General features: G+C 35.4%; 1 protein-coding gene across 1 annotated transcript in view; it reads right to left on the reverse strand.

Annotated features, from left to right (window-relative positions):
* The window catches only part of MSR1 (macrophage scavenger receptor 1), a 77,358-nt gene extending 68,521 nt beyond the window's left edge, over positions 1-8,837 (reverse strand). Inside the window, exons 1-2 of the mRNA XM_054561218.2 lie at positions 8,569-8,837; positions 34-140 (exon numbers count right to left, since the gene is read on the reverse strand). Coding sequence (XP_054417193.2) covers positions 34-136 — 103 coding nt within the window. The 5' untranslated portion in view covers positions 137-140; positions 8,569-8,837. The remainder of the gene's footprint in view (positions 1-33; positions 141-8,568) is intronic.
* Positions 8,838-17,081: the final 8,244 nt, after the last annotated feature.

Raw genomic sequence — 17,081 nt, forward strand, 5'->3', positions numbered from 1 at the left:
ACCTCCATGGGCAGCCCATCCCCCTCTACTTACTTGGAGGAAGCAAAGCTGTCATTGAGCGAGCATCAAATTTCACAGATTCGGAGCAGCTATCGGTGTCCTCCTGTTGATTGTGAAAGTGATCCCACTGCTCCATACTTCTATGAAACAAATGGAAAAATACATTAATATCACATGAAATGGCTAGGGCTCTTTTGCATAATGTTTTAAACTGAAATTTCAGTTTGAAATGGAATCTATTCAGTTTTTCTTTTTTTTTTTTAATTATACTTTGAGCTCTACGGTACATGTGCACAATGTGCAGGTCTGTCACATATGTATACATGTGCCATGTTGGTGTACTGCACCCACCAACTCGTCATCTAACACTAGGTGTATCTCCTAATAGCTATCCCTCCCCCCTCCCCCTACCCCACAAAGGCCCCAGCGTGTGATGTTCCCCTTCTTGTGACCATGCGTTCTCATTGTTCAATTCCCACCTATGAGTGAAAACATGCGGTGTTTGGTTTTTTGTCCTTGCGATAGTTTGCTGAGAATGATGGTTTCCAGCTTCATCCATGTCCCTACAAAGGACATGAACTCATCATTTTTTATGGCTGCATAGTACTCCATGGTGTACATGTGCCACATTTTCTTAATCCAGGCTATCATTGTTGGACATTTGGGTTGGTTCCAAGTCTTTGCTATTGTGACTAGTGCCACAATAAACATATGTGTACATGTAACTTTATACCAGCATGATTTATAGTCCTTTGGGTATATACCCAGTAATGGGATGGCTGGGTCAAATGGTATTTCTAGCTCTAGATTCCTGAGAAATCGCCACACTGACTTACACAATGGTTGAACTAGTTTACAGTCCCAGCAACAGTGTAAAAGTGTTCCTGTTTCTCCACATCCTCTCCAGCACCTGTTGTTTCCTGACTTTTTAATGATTGCCATTCTAACTGGTGTGAGATGGTATCTCATTGTGGTTGTGATTTGCATTTCTCTGATGGCCAGTGATGATGAGCATTTAAAAAAAAAAAAGAAATGGAATCTATATTCTATGACACAATCTATAATAAATAACATTTAATTTTAGCAAAAAAACCAAAATTAGTTAAATGTGTATATCTGTCATATACAGCAATGTATTAAACCTACCCATAAGTTTTAACTTTCACGTAAAAAGACAGATGTATGTGGAACCCTCTCATGTATCTTTCTATTTATAAATGTGTATCTCTATTTTTAGAGGTGTGCTTTTTGAGTGTGGAAAAAGAGGTAGCTCTTCTTTCTTAGTTGAAAAATTTTTTACACGTGACAGAAAATAACTTGTAAAATGATTTAATCAGTAATTTAATAGAGTAAAAGGAAGGAAGTAAAGAAAGGTCTGGATCTGAATGATCTGATTTGACTTCTTACAAAAGTCAATTTTCCCAGATAATTGTTTTAATTTGCCTCTACCTGAGAAAAGAGAGGATTTGGGAACTATGCCTGCCTTCTTCCATCCTCTTCCTCCACAGTGTTTAAATCCATTAGAGAACATAGTCCTTGTCCATATCAAAACAGGATTCAGAAAAACCAATTCTCGGAAATGATGCACATACAAATTGCCATTGCGAACTGCCAAATAAGGAATTTCTTTAGTATTATTTTAATTACTCTATTCGCTGAAAAGACAGTAATTTCCCTTAGAACAAATAGTTTTGTGTATTTGGACTAAATAAATATTTCCTGGATCTTTTAAGAAAATTATTTATTGGCCGGGCACAGTGGCTCACGCCTGTAATCTCAGCACTTTGGGAGGCTGAGGTGGGTGAATCACTTGAGGTCAGGAGTTCGAGATGAGCCTGGCCAACATGGTGAAACACGTGCCCACTAAAAATACAAAATAATTAGCCAGGTGTGGTGACAGGCACCTGTAATCCCAGCTATTTGGGAGGCTGAGGCAGGAAAATTGCTTGTACCAGGGAGGCAGAGCTTGCAGTGAGCGGACATTGCGCCATTGAACTCCAGCCTGGGCAAGAAGAGTGAAACTCTGTCTCAAAAAAAAAAAAAAAAAATCAAGTATTTATTTATTTATTTATTTACTTATTTTGAGATGGAGTCTCACTGACTCTGTCGCCCAGGCTGGAGTGCAGTGGTGCAATCTCAGCTCACTGCTACCATGTTGGCCAGGCTGATCTTGAACTCCTGACCTCAAGTCTGCCTCCCAAAGTGCTGTGATTACAGGTGTGAGCCATTGCACCCGGTTTCTCTCTTTCTCTCTGTCTCTCTCTTCTCTCCCTTCTCTCTCTCTTCTCTCTCTCTCTCTCCCTTCTCTCTCTCCTCTCTCTCTCTCCCTTCTATCTCTCTTCTCTCTCTCTCTTCCTTCTCTCTCTTCTCTCTCTCTCTCTCCCTTCTCTCTTTCTTCTCTCTCTCTCATTCACTCTTTCACTTTCCAGGGCTTTTCTCATTTTACATTGGCAGCCATACAAATACGTCCTTGTACATTTTTCAGCATAATCTCTTTTCTATGTGCATACTAAGCAGCTTTTTAAAATGTTCCTGTGTCTCTTTAACATGTATCAGAAACATTGGAAAGGTTTGATAAAAAGAAACTGATGGGCCTCACCCCCAGACTTTCTGGTATTTGGGGTGGGGGCTCAAGAATTTGCAATTCCAACAAATTCTCAAGAGGTGATGCAATTGGTCTGAGGACCACATTTTAAGAACCTTTTCCATAAAAGGTGATTATATGCCTTCTTTTGTTGGACACAGTTCCATTCATGTGATTGACAAATTTAGCATAAAGCCAACATCTTCTGATCATTTCTGATTTTCTTGAATGCTGTGTAATGGACTTAACACAGCACAGTTCTAACTGAGCGCACTGGCATCTTCAGGACAGCAAACTCAAATCCAGCCCAGGAAATGAAGGGCGATCATTCAGATGCAAATGTTCATCCCACTGTGGGGAGAGGCAGTGACATGTAAGGATATGACTCAACTCCTGTCAATATATTTTGAAAATATCACTAAGAAGCTTCTTTATTTGGCAGTTTGCAATGACAATCTTTGCATATTCCTCCTTTCTGAGAGTTGGTTTTTATGAATCCTACGTTGATCTGACCAAGGACTGTGTTCTTTAATGGATCTGACCACTGTGGAGGAAGGGGATGAAGGGAGGTAGGCATAGAACCCAAATCTTCTCCTTTCTCGGGTAGAGGCAAAGCAAAATAAATAAATGATTATCTGGGAAAATGAACTATTGTAAGAAGCTAAACTGGATTATTTAGATCCACCCTCTTCTCTATTTCCTCCCTTTAAATTTACCCTATTCGATTTAAAGAGCAGTTTTACTCCCCAAGCAAAACAAATGAACAAAAAAAACCCAGATAATTAAAAAAAACTGAGATGACAATAAAACTTAGCAAAATTCACTTTAAAATATAGTTGAATAATTTATAATCCTTTGGGAATATACCCAGTAATGTGATTGCTGGGTCATATGGTACTTCTGGTTCAAAATCCTTGAGGAACTGCCACACTGTCTTCCACAATGGTTGAACTAATTTACACTCCCAACAGTGTAAAAGCATTCCTATTTCTCCATATCCTCTCCAGCATCTGTTGTTTCTTGACTTTTTAATGATTGCCATTCTTGGAACCGATCCAAATGCCCATCAATGATAGACTGGATTAAAAAAATGTGGCACATATACACCATGGAATATTGTGCAGCCATAAAAAAACAGTGAGTTCATGTCCTTTGCAGGGACATGGATGAAGCTGGAAACCACAATTCTCCGCAAACTAACACAGGAACAGAAAACAAAACACTGCACGTTCTCATGTATAAGTGGGAGCTGAACAATGAGAACACATGGACCCAGGGAGGGGAACATCACACACTAGGGCCTGTCAGGGGGTGGGAGGCAAGGGGAGGGATAGCATTAAAAGAAATACCTAATGTAAATGATGGGTTGATGGGTGCAGCAAACCACCATGGCATGTGTATACCTATGTAACAAACCTGAACATTTTGCACATGTATCCCAGAACTTAAAGTATAATTAAAAAAAAAAAAAGAAAGAAAAACGAAAACCCTATAGTTTAAGGCAGTTGGAACTATGTACTAATGCTTTTTAACTTTGAACTCAGTTTGTAAAAGATGGATTCACAAAAATTGTGTTCACGTATACCTGGTATGTATAGACATGTGTCAATTAAGGACAAAGATATGTTCTGAGAAATGCATTGCTAGTCAATTTCATTGCAGTGTGAACATCATAGTGTGCACTTACAAAAACCTAGACGGTCTAGCCTACTGCTCCTAGGCTACAAACCCCCCCGTCCCCGAGGCTGTGTGGTCTAGCCTGTTGCTCCTAGGCTACACACCTATATAGCACGTTATACTGTGCTGAATCCTGTAGGCAGTTGGAACACAATGGCAAGTATGTGTGTTTCTAACATATCTACACATAGAGAAATGCAGTAAAAATATGCTATAAAAGATACAAAGTTGTGCACCTGTACAGGGCAATTAGGATAAATGAAACTTGCAGGACTGGAAGTTGCTCTAGGTGAGTGAGTGAGTGAGTGGTGAGTGAATGTGAAAAGCTGTAGACTTTATAAACATTGCACTTAAGCTACACTAAATGTATAAAAAATTTTATTTGTTCAATAATAAATTAGCCCTAGTTTACAGTACCTTTAATACTTTAGAAACCTTTTTAAACAACTTTTTTACTCTTTTGTAATAACACTTGGCTTAAACCATAAATTGTGTAGCTGTACAAAAATAATTTCTTTCTAAACAGCTTTATCCTATAAGCTATTTTAACCTTTTTTTTTTTTTTTAATGTTTCTACTTCTTTAACTTTTTTGTTGATAACTATGACACAAACACACACATTAGCCTAGGCCGACACAGGGTCAGGCTCATCAATGCCACTGTCTTCCCCTCCATATCTTCTCCCACTGAAAGGTCTTCAGAAACAGTAACAGGCACGGAGCTGTCATCTCCTGTGATAACAATGCCTTCCTCCAGAATACCTCCTAAAGGACATGCCTGAGGCTGCTTTATGGTTGAATATTTTTTTATAAATAGGAGGAGTGCACACTAAAATAACGATTAAAAAGTATAATATGGTAAATACATAAACCATTAACATTTATTATCAAGTATTACATACTTATGTAACTGTATATGCTATACTTTGAAATGACTGGCAGAGCAGTAGGCTCGTTTACACCAGCATCACCGCAAATATGTGAGTAATGCAATGTGCTATTCCCCTTACAACAGCTGTGAGGTCAATAGGTGATAGAACTTTTCAGCTCCATTATAATCTTCTGGGACCACCATCATATATATGGTCCTGTGTTGACTGAAACATTTTTAAGTAGTGCATGTCTATAACTAGAAAAGTTTCCTTTCAGGCTACCTACTGGCCCCTTCTCCGTATGTTTGATTATGGCTTTGATCCTCACATTTGAGATATTCTGGCTCCATTTTCACTGACATGCAAAATAAACATCTCAGATTATTCTATCTACCAGGTAAGAACGTTCATGAAAAAAGCTGAAGCCTTTCAAATCTTATAAATATCTTTACACTGTGAACTCGGAACCAGTAGGGACCATGTCTGCTTTTGTCCACATTATGTCACTAGAGACTAAAGCAACCTGGAACATAGAACATATTGAATAAATATTGAATATACTGAATAGAATATGCTGAATATTCATATATAAATATATGAGTAACTATAAGTATAAATATTCATTATATATAATTACATATATAACATGTAATACATATTTATATATAAATTATATAATACATAATTTATACATGTTAATATATTATATATTATATAATTGGCAAATATATAGTATATAAATATAATTCTAATATATAATATAATAAATATTATATTAATATAACTATATATTATAAATATATATATTTCCCAACTATATTATATATATCATATATATTTGCCAATTATATATTACATAATATAAATATATGTATAATTATATGTAATTTACATTATGTTAATATATTATATATTATATTATATATTGGCAAATATATATTATATATTTTATATATCATATAATTGGCAATATATAATATTAAATATATAATTATATAATATATAATTATATTTAATATAATACAATATATTATATAATTATATATTGTATAATATATATTATATATTATATAATTGTATATATGTTATATAATTGTATATTATATATTATATAATTGTATATATTATATATTATATAATGTATATAACATATATTATATAATGTATATAACATATATTATATAATTGTATATAACATATATTATATAATTGTATATAACATGTATTATATAATTGTATATAACATGTATTATATAATTGTATATAACATGTATAATTGTATATAACATGTATTACATAATTGTATATAACATGTATTACATAATTGTATATAACATGTATTACATAATTGTATATAACATGTATTACATAATTGTATATAACATGTATTACATAATTGTATATAACATGTATTACATAATTGTATATAACATGTATTATATAATTGTATATAATATATTATATATTATATAATTGTATATTATATATTATATATTATATAATTGTATATAATATATATTATATATTATATAATTGTATATAATATATATTATATATTATATAATTGTATATAATATATATTATATATTATATAATTGTATATTATATATTATATATTATATAATTGTATATAATAGATATTATATAATATATAATTGTATATAATAGATATTATATAATATATAATTGTATATAATAGATATATATAATTGTATAATATATATTATATAATATATAATTGTATATATGTATATATGTATATATAATATATACATATATAATTGTATATATATGTATATATGTATATATATGTATATATATATAATTATTATATATATATAAAGCACAGGCATAGTACAAAAAGGAGTGATTAACTCTTTTGGGGAAGTGAGTAATCAAGGTAGCAATACAGAAAAGATGACAATGAATCAGGGTTTTGAAAATGAGCAGAATCTGGGGTAAGGTCGTTCCAGGATGCAAAATATCATGTTAAAAAGCATGAAGGTATGAACAACATGGAAGTGAGAGCAGTTTTAACTTTTCATAAAGACAACAACATTTATCTTTTACCTTAACATATTTATTTTTAATATGCCTTACCTAGGTTAAGAGAAAACAAAGATTTAAAAAGCCAAATGTCCCTTTTATTATACTTTCTTTTCAGATAACCTTTTCAGCCTAGATTCAGGTAACTTCCTGTCTCTTGCATGAAAGGGGAGGGGTCCTGCACACTACAACAGGCAAAAAAGGCTTTCAGGAAATAAAATGTTTTAATTTGATCTATTACATCTGTTCAATTTTCTTGAGTACCTTGGAGAGTGGGAAAAAGACAAAAGGAGAAAAAAATGGTATTTTAAACAACCAGACTATAATAACCTTAGTTAGGTTGGTAGTACACTGTTTATACTTTTTCTCCAAACAGGTATAAAGGAGGTTCAAAAAGAAGAGGCTGGAGAGGCATGTAGCTGGTAGCATCTGACTCATCAATTTCTTCCTTTATTTTTCTGATCACATAAATTGATCTGGCTTTCACAACCTACCCAAAATATAACATTGAATTACTATCTATACAAATGAAGTAACAATTTATTGTTTGCTTTGGCAGTAGTGACCTGGATTAATATTATTAGTGACACAATATATATTGCTTATTAAACATTTTGCTTTTCTCCCTTTCACTTTGAACTAGAGATGAAGCTTGATTTTGTTTTTAAGTTTCTAACCTTTGGTTTATTTTTTTTTAGCATATAGAAGTGATAATAAATATTTTGTGGATGACTATATTTTAAACTGTGGTTACCTGGGGAAGATTTATTTAATCTCCGAAAAAGGAAAACCATCTAGTACATGTCTACGAGTGGTTTAGACTAACTGACAATATTTGGTCTATAAAATGCCCCTGACAGGTGTAGTGGGCCAGAAGGGAGGTGAACACTAAAGCATACTCAGTGGAATGAGGAATGAACGATTGTCCCTATGGCTACATTTGTGCACCATGGGAAGTCTGTTTGCTTTCTAGGCAATGTTCAAAAGGGATTGGTTTATCACGAAGGATTGGTTTATCATGAACTGCATGAAACGTTGGTATATATATTTTCCAGAAGAAAAAAAGATCACGTTCATCAGAGACAATGCAGCCACAGGATTTGTGGCATTTTCTGATGTTACTGTCTTTTTTCTTAGTCTGCACAGTCTCTCTGAGAATATCATCTACTTTCATGGCTTGAACTACTGCCTGTGTCCTGATCGAGCCAATATAGCCAATCCAGATCTCAATCTCAGAATCAGCTTTTGTTTTACATAACACAACTAGCTACAAAGGTGGATTTTCTACAGCGACCTAACTTTTCTTTTTCCAGGATTTTCACTGTGGGTATATCATCCATTTACATCATCTTTTTATTATCATATCCACTTATTATTATCATCTACTTACTGTATAGTGGAGAATACGTGATACAGTTAGGCATATGCCGGCAAAGCACAGTCACACAATCTGAAGCCAGAGCTTCTTTTCTAGACCACTCTCATCTATAAGACCCATATCCGATTGCACAAAAACTCCTGATTTCCTTTGATCCATTCCTTCCATTCCATCCAATTTTTGGACTTCGGCTTATTTTTATCTACTCCAGCCAGGCATCTTGGGTAGCAGCAATGGTGCAGAAAATTAAGAGGAGAATCCAAGGGCATTAAGAGAGAGGACAAATTAATAGCACCTGAAACACAGCATTTTAACAAAACAGTAGGGAAAAAGTCAAACAGTAGAAGATAACTTTTTTCAGGAAAAAAGACACCAAAGACATAAACTTGAAAAACATGATATTCATTGGGTGAGTAGAGGAAGAAGACTCAGTACAAAAGACAAGGAAGAACTTTTTGACACTGCAGGAGAAAAACAAGAAGCAGTCACGGTCATGGAAAAGAACAAAGAAGTTCGTGGCCTGCAAGAAATCCATAACCTGCCACATAGAATTTAAGTTGTTTTTCCTGTGTGGTAGAAGCAGAAATAAAACCTTGCAAGATTGGCAGCAATAAATGTATAAAAATGAAAGTCCCTCAGTGCATAAATGAAAGTTGTTCATGCTCATGGTTTTCTGTTGAGAAGAGAGATACTGATGATTGCACTGAGACAGCACATCCAGGAGAGTTTTATTTATTTCTGGGTATTCCTCCTCATCTCCCCAACGTCTCAACAGCAGAGTGAGCCAGGGCCCAGTTTCTGTTCTGTTTTCTCTCCTTCTATTTTCACTCCCTTGGTGATCTCACTAGCCTCATTGCTTTAAATATAATCTAGAAGGCTGATGACTCTTAAGTCTTTATCTCTTGCCCATAGCTCACCTCTCAACTCCAGATCCATATATGAACTGCCTAACAACACCCCTGCTTAGAATTCTAATATGGTGCAAACCTAGAGGTCTTCCTTTTTCCTTGCCTTTTCTCATCCACTACACCCTGTCTCTCATCCGATCCTGTTGTTTTGTTTTCAAACGCTATGTAGAAACTGAGGGCTTCTTGTCACTTCCTTGCTAGCATCCTGTCCAAGCCCCATTATCCTTTTCACTGTGACATTTCTTTTTTTTTTTTTTTTTTGAGACAAGGTCTTGCTCTCTTGCCCAGGCTGGAGTGCAGCCATGTGATCCCATCACTGCAACCTTGACCTTCTGGGTTCAAGTGATTCTCCCACGGCAGCCTCCTGAGTAGCTGGGTCTACAGGTACATGCAATCATGCCCAGTTACTTGTTTATTATTATTTTTTTTTCTAGAGATGCAGTCTTCCTATGTTGCCCAGGCTGATCTCAAACTCTTTAGCCTCAAGCAACTTCCCACCTCAGCCTCCCAAATTTTTGGGATTACACACATGAGCTATTGAGCATAGCCTCACCTTGTTGATTTTAATAGCTCCTTGACTTGACTTTCACTGTTACATTCTTGAATTAATTCTCCACACAGTTTCCAGAAGAATCCTCTTAAAAAGTAAGGCAGATTGAGTCACTCCCATGCTCAAAGCCCCTGAATGCCTGCTCGTCTCACTCAGGCCCTCACTAAAGTCTGACTCAATAAAGCAGACCACCTGTAATCCCTGCACTTTGGGAGGCGGGTGGATCACCTAAGGTCAGGAGTTCGAGACCATCCTGGCCCACATGATGAAACCCCATCTCTACTAAAAATACAAAAAATTAGCTGAGTGTGGTGGCGGGTACCTGTAATCCCAGCTACTCAGGAGGCTGAGACAGGAGAATTGCTTGAACCTGGGAGGCAGAGGTAGCAGTGAGCCAAGATCAGGCCACTGCACTCTAGCCTGGGCAACAAGAATAAAACTCTGTCTCAAAAAAAAAAAAAAAAAGAAAGAAAGAAAGAAAGAAAAAGCAAGCAAGCAAGCAAGCTGACTGTTTCTGAACATCCATTTTCAAGCTACAACCCCTTGGGGCTTTGACTTCCCCATCCTGGCTTCATTTTCTTTCCCCCAGAAACATATTTTCCTTATCTGTCTTGTCTATCATCTGTCTTCTCTCATCCAAGCCAGATCCATGATGTGGAGTTTTGATCTCTTTGGTTCAGGGATCAGAGAGTTCCTGAAGGTGCTCATTACATACATAATGCAGTATTTAAAATTACATAAATAAATGAAAGGCAAGATATTTTTCAAGATGACTGGATTTTATATCTTAGGTTATGCCTCGAGAAAACTTTGTGGTTCACTAAAGTAGGGATTTTAAAAATTCTTCTGTTACACACTGGAAAATAAAATATTTCTCTTTGCACTGCATGTAACTAGCAAACTGAAACAAAAATATTACCCTCAGTGAACCCACTTTGCTTCAAAAGCATTTATTATTAAAATTACCAGATTATTTCAGCTCCTTACTCTGGTTATAATCATTGCAATTTTTTAGTAACGTGAACATACATACATGCATGAGCCTTCATTTAGCAGGCAGTGAACAACTCACACTGTTCAAGTGTGCCTTTTAATATCAGTTCCAAAGTCAGGGAAAAAAGTAACTTCACATAAAGTTACTCTTCCTATTAAATGTCAACGTGCTGATAAAGGATTGTGAAATCCTTGGAGTTTGTGTAGTCTATTAAAAGCACGTGCTCATGAGAAGTGAAACACGTTTCTGTAATATCAGCTTTTTATCAAGTGGATGAAAAGTTTACAGGAAATTCATAATGAAAGAATTTCAAGGTTAATTTGTTTGGAACCATATACCTTACTTTTCTCTGTTTTTATTATAAAACATTTTATAATATTATAGATATGTTAGGATAAAATTTCTGTCATCTCATCACCCTAATAAAGGAAAAAAAACCCTTAATTTTTAAAATGAAACTCGAGTCTTTGGAAATATGTATACACGTAACATAGTTCATGTCGTCATGCACATATCATTTGGTATTATGCATTTTCCTTAACATCATCTCATTATTTTAATAATTCAAATGAATTGTTCAAACTTGAAATTTCTTTTATTATTCTTTAGGTTCTGGGATACACGTGCAGAATGTGCAGGTTTGCTATATTGGTATACATGTGCCATGGTGGTTTGCTGCACCCATCAGCCCATCATCTAGGTTTTAAGCCCTGCATGCATTAGGTATTTCTCCTAATGCTCTCCCTCCCCTTGCCTCCCGCCCACTGACAGGCCCCGGAGTGTGATGTTCCCCTCCCTGTGTCCATGTGTTCTCATTGTTCAACTGCCACTTATGACTGAGAACATGCAGTGTTTGTTTTTCTGTTCCTGTGTTAGTTTGCTGAGAATGATGGTTTCCGGCTTCATCCATCTCCCTGCAAAGGAGAGGAACTCATCCTTTTTAATGGCTGCATAGTATTCCATGGTGTATACATGCCACATTTTCTTTATCCAGACTATCACTGAGGGACATTTGAGTTAGTTCCAAGTCTTTGTTACATAATAATTCATCATATATATGATTATATATATATATAAAATCTTATTTATATAGCCATTTTTCTAAAACACAATTTTTCCTTTTAAACTTTTTTTCCTTTTGTCAGGGGGCAATGCTTCACTGATGTAAATAATGATGTTATAAATATTTCCTTTTTTTTTTTTTTTTTGAGGTGGAGTCTTGCTTTGTCACCCAGGCTGGAGTGTAATGGTGTGATCTCAGGTCACTGAAACCTCTGCCTACTGGGTTCAAGTGATTCTCCTGCCTCAGCCTCCCGAGGAGCTGGGATTATAGGCATTTGCCACTATGCCCAGCTCATTTTTGTATTTTTCACCATGTTCATCAGACTGTTCTCAAACTCCTGACCTCAGGTGATCCACCCACCTTGGCCTCCCAAAGTGCTGGGATTACAGGTGTGAGCCACTGCACCTGGCCATTATTTTCATAATTTAGCTTTCTTCTTTCAAAATGTTTCTTTAGGATAATTCACCATATGTGAAACTAAAAGGTGAAAGGAAAACTATTTTGAACTTCTTGGGCTCTACTTAGTGATCTTTAAAAAGATAACATAAATTTATTAATATTCCAGACTTATATATGAATATGGCAGTTTCAAGCAAAATTCACTACCATTGAATAATAAAGCTTATTTTAGAATCATTCAGATTTTAATAAAAGTTAAATAATACCTGAAAGTGGTTTTCAGTTTTATTTTTTATTATTAATGTAAAAGAGAGATTTCCATGTAATTGTTTGACATATATTGTTCTTCTTGGGTTATTATCTATTCATATTCATTGTTTATACATCCCCACAGGTTTCTTTTACCTGTGCACATGAATAAGCTCTTTATATTTAATATATTTAATACATATTTACCATCTGTCTTTTCATATTTGACATGTATTTGTTTTTCTAAGATTTTTCTTTCATCATATTCTTTTTTTTTTTTTTGAGATGGAGTTTCCCACTTATTGCCCAGGCTGGAGTGCAATGGCGTGATCTCGGCCCACCACAACCTCCGCCTCCTGGGTTCACATGATTCTCCTGCCTCAGCCTCCCGAGTAGCTGGGATTACAGGCATGCGCCACCACCCCCAGCTAATTTTCTATTTTCAGTAGAGACAGGGTTTCTCCATGTTGGTCAGGCTAGTCTCGAACTCCTGACCTCAAGTGCTCCGCCCACCTCAGCCTCCCAAAGTGCTGGGATTACAGGTGTGAGCCACTGTGCCCAGCCCATCATATTCTTAAGGTCAACTTTATCTTCAAGATTTGGAATAAATAATAACTTTGTGATCCTCCTTATTATATAAAAGAATAACTTTGATTTTTGTAACAGCGGTTGAATGTGTATATAAAATGAAAATTAAATTAAGATTATTTGTGAAACTAACAGCTTTATGCTTAAGGAACCCATCTGTAAGAAAGATTTTAGTAAGAAATGGAAATATTTATTTTGTGCCTAATGTCACTGATATTCATCCTTGGTAGCAAAGAAGAAAGAGCATCAACTTTTGAATCTGAAGTCTAGATTTGAGTATTGACTGTGACATCATTTAGCTGTGTGACCTTAGGCAAATATTTTAACTTATTTGAATTGAAGTTTCTTTAGATATGTAAAATATGATCACAATATAAATTTAAAGAATTATTGTGAGAAATAAAAATAATTTTTGTAAATTGCCTGGTACACAGAAAATCATCAATATATGAATCCCTGTTATTTTAAAATACCATTTTTTAAAAAATATCAGCTTTTCTTATTTTGTTCTCACGGTATCTTCATGAGGTACACAGTAGTATTTTCTCCATTTTACAGGTTAGGGAACTGAAATGTGTAAGTAACTAGTCAAGTTACTCAGCAAAGGAGCAGGGGAGCTGGAATTTGAACACAGGCAGTCTGCTCCCAGAAGATCAGCTCTTACCCACTGCATAAAACTGCTAATCACTGCACAAAACATTCGTAATCTCAGTTCCATGGTTTTACTGTAAGTATTTTTACCTGGTCAATGCAAATGCCAACCTCCCATTATATGTTGTGTGAATCTTACTTGGTCTTCAAGATTAATGAGATCTCTAGTATCTCCATGAAGATTTATTTTTGATAGACTTTTTTCCCATAGAAGTAATTTTGGCCTCGCCTATATTTTCATAGTAATTATCTATAGCACTTTCATACTACTTAAGGTGCTAGTAATTATCTATAGCACTTTCATACTACTTAAGGTGCTAGTAATTATCTATAGCACTTTCATACTACTTAAGGTGCTCAAATTACATTATGCCTATTTGGAGATATGTTTTAAAGCATAAGATTCCTGAACACAGAAAGAACTATATTTTATTTTTTGTATCCTTTCCCCACATCTAGTTCAATGAAGTGCATATAGTAGATACCCAGCCAATATTTGCTATAAATCAAGGAAAGATAATAAAAGGCATTAGATTAAAGCCAAAAATGTTCCATGAAAAGTTATGAAAGGAGAATAACTGAAATGTATCAAGTTATACTTTGAATAAAGCCAGTATTTTAAACAAAATATGCTTAATTATATGAAAAAACCAAATTGCTAGTTCAAACTACAAAGCATTTAGTGTATTTCATATGTACTTGTGAACATATATGTTTTTCACTCATGGAAAATTTAGCAGAAATCCCTATTTTTGATTATCGAAAAAAACCAAACCAAATTATTGCTGATAGAATAAAGCATTCTACTATAAATCATTCATCTCATCATACACACACACAGACACACAAATATATATCACACACGCACGCACACACACACACAGAGTACACACATAACAATTAATAGAAACAATTCTGGAAAAAACATTAAAATAAGCCTTTTTTTTCTTTACCTTTGGTCCTAAAGAAAGCAGCACTGATTTATCCACTTCTCTCTCTTTACAATTGAAACCTAAAATCTTTATCTCATAGTATTTCAGCATCTGGTACACGAAGAAAGGAAATGACACATTCCTGCGTTGAAAATCTTTCTTAATGTGTTCCAATAGCACTCTCATCAATGCACAGGTTTGCAAAATCTAAATTTGTCAGATAACTCACTCTTCACCCCATTTAGGCCGCTTTAAAAAAAAAAAAAAAGAGAAGTGAAAAGGAAAAGAAACAAGGGTTGTTGAAACAAGCACATAATTTACAGCAGATTGAGCTTTCCTTTTTTTTTGGAGACGGAGTCTCGCTGTCTCACCAGGGTGGAGCGCAGTGGTGTGATCTCGGCTCACTGCAACCTCTGCCTCCAGGGTTCTACAGGCGCGCACCACCACACCCGGCTAATTTTTTGTATTTTAGTAGAGACAGGGTTTTGCCATGTTGGTCAGGATGGTCTTGATCCCCTGACCTCATGATCCACCCGCCTTGGCCTCCCAAAGTGCTGGGATTACAGGCGTGAGCCAGCGTGCCCGGCCTGATCTTTCCTTTTTTATAAGTAATCTATGCCTTCTAAAACATACATGGATTCTCATGATCTCCTCTTTCATGTTACTATAATGTTGAGTAAAGACTCCATGTTTGGCCAGGTGTGGTGGCTCATGCCTGTAATCCCAGCACTTTGGGTGGCTGAGGTGGCTGGATCACTTGAGGTCAGGAGTTCTAGACCAGCCTGGCCAACATGGTGAAACCCGTCTCTACTAAAAATACAAAAATTAGCCAGGCGTGCACCTGTAATCCCAGCTACTCGGGAGGCTGAGGCCGAAGAATTGCTTGAACCCAGGAGGCGAAGGTTGCAGTGAGCAGAGATCATGCGACTGCACTCCAGCCTGGGCAACAGAGTGAGACTCCATCTCAAAAAAAAAAAGAAAGACTCCTTGTTTAGTGATTCGGGTTTTTTTCTGAAATCCTTTTTCCTGTACCTTTATCCCTAGCCTCAAACACAAAACACATGAAGAAAGAATATGATGCCTTAGTAAGTACAAGTAATAAGTAATAATCTAAAAGCACTCACTCCTGTTCTCTCTATAATGATAATAGCATTAGTTTTTAGAGCACCAGACAAGTTGTTTATTTCCAGTAGTATAGTAGAGGGAAGGAATCTCAGGCATGGGATCAGATAAAAGGGATGTTCTTTCCCTTCTGTCATCTATCAGGGTTTTATACAATTCAACTCAGTTATTTACTCACATTCAAGAAGTTCAAGTACGACTCACATAAAAACGTTCAACATTACATTAATGAGCTAATTTTTACAACTGATATTTCTGGAAGAAGGTGTTTAGTTTATATTCCACAGTCACCTCTTTGTGCCTAAACAGGAGAAATAATGCTTCCTACCAAAAGGTGCCCCAAATTGTTGTGCCCATGGGCACCATCCTTCAGAAGTCAATACGTCTGGAAAAAAGAATGCAGGAACAGGGCACGGCCTTTGAGAGATGCAAAATAACAGTATTATTCAGTCACTCTTAAGGTAACCACTAAAAGGCTAATAGCAGTAGTAGGACAGGCATCAAAGTAAGCTGCATAATTTCTAACCACGCAGCTTTAAGACTAGAAGTACGATCCCAATCTGATCCAGCCTGGACCAGCATAAATACTATTGGCTATCCCTCATCAAATTCTTACTGACACGGAACTGGAGACTACAAAACTCACATTCTTTCCTTTACAATTATTTGTATATGCTTCTTATTTTAAAATATAGACCTTTTAGGTTTTTTTGTACAGAATCTGAAGTTTAAAATTTAGATATCCCTGACAATACTACGTGATTAGAAAAGTCAGACTCTGGGAATAACAAGCAAAGACACCAACCTCCCAAAATTCTATCCTAATGAGGTTTCTTTCTGTCAGTGTGCTTTATTTTCAGTATGTCTCTCTAATATTGTTTGGTGTATATCCACGGTGCTAACCACTTCCCTGTGTGATGATTTCCACACTCTTCAGCCAATCTAATTTTTCATTAAAAAACTTCCCTTTTTATGTGTCTAAATAGGTACTATATAATTTTATATAGTTTTATATATAATAATTATAGATTATATAACATAATATTATCTATTAGATCTTACTATATGT

This window comes from Pongo abelii, chromosome 7 (genome assembly GCF_028885655.2).
Source record: "Pongo abelii isolate AG06213 chromosome 7, NHGRI_mPonAbe1-v2.0_pri, whole genome shotgun sequence".
Taxonomy (NCBI): domain Eukaryota; kingdom Metazoa; phylum Chordata; class Mammalia; order Primates; family Hominidae; genus Pongo; species Pongo abelii.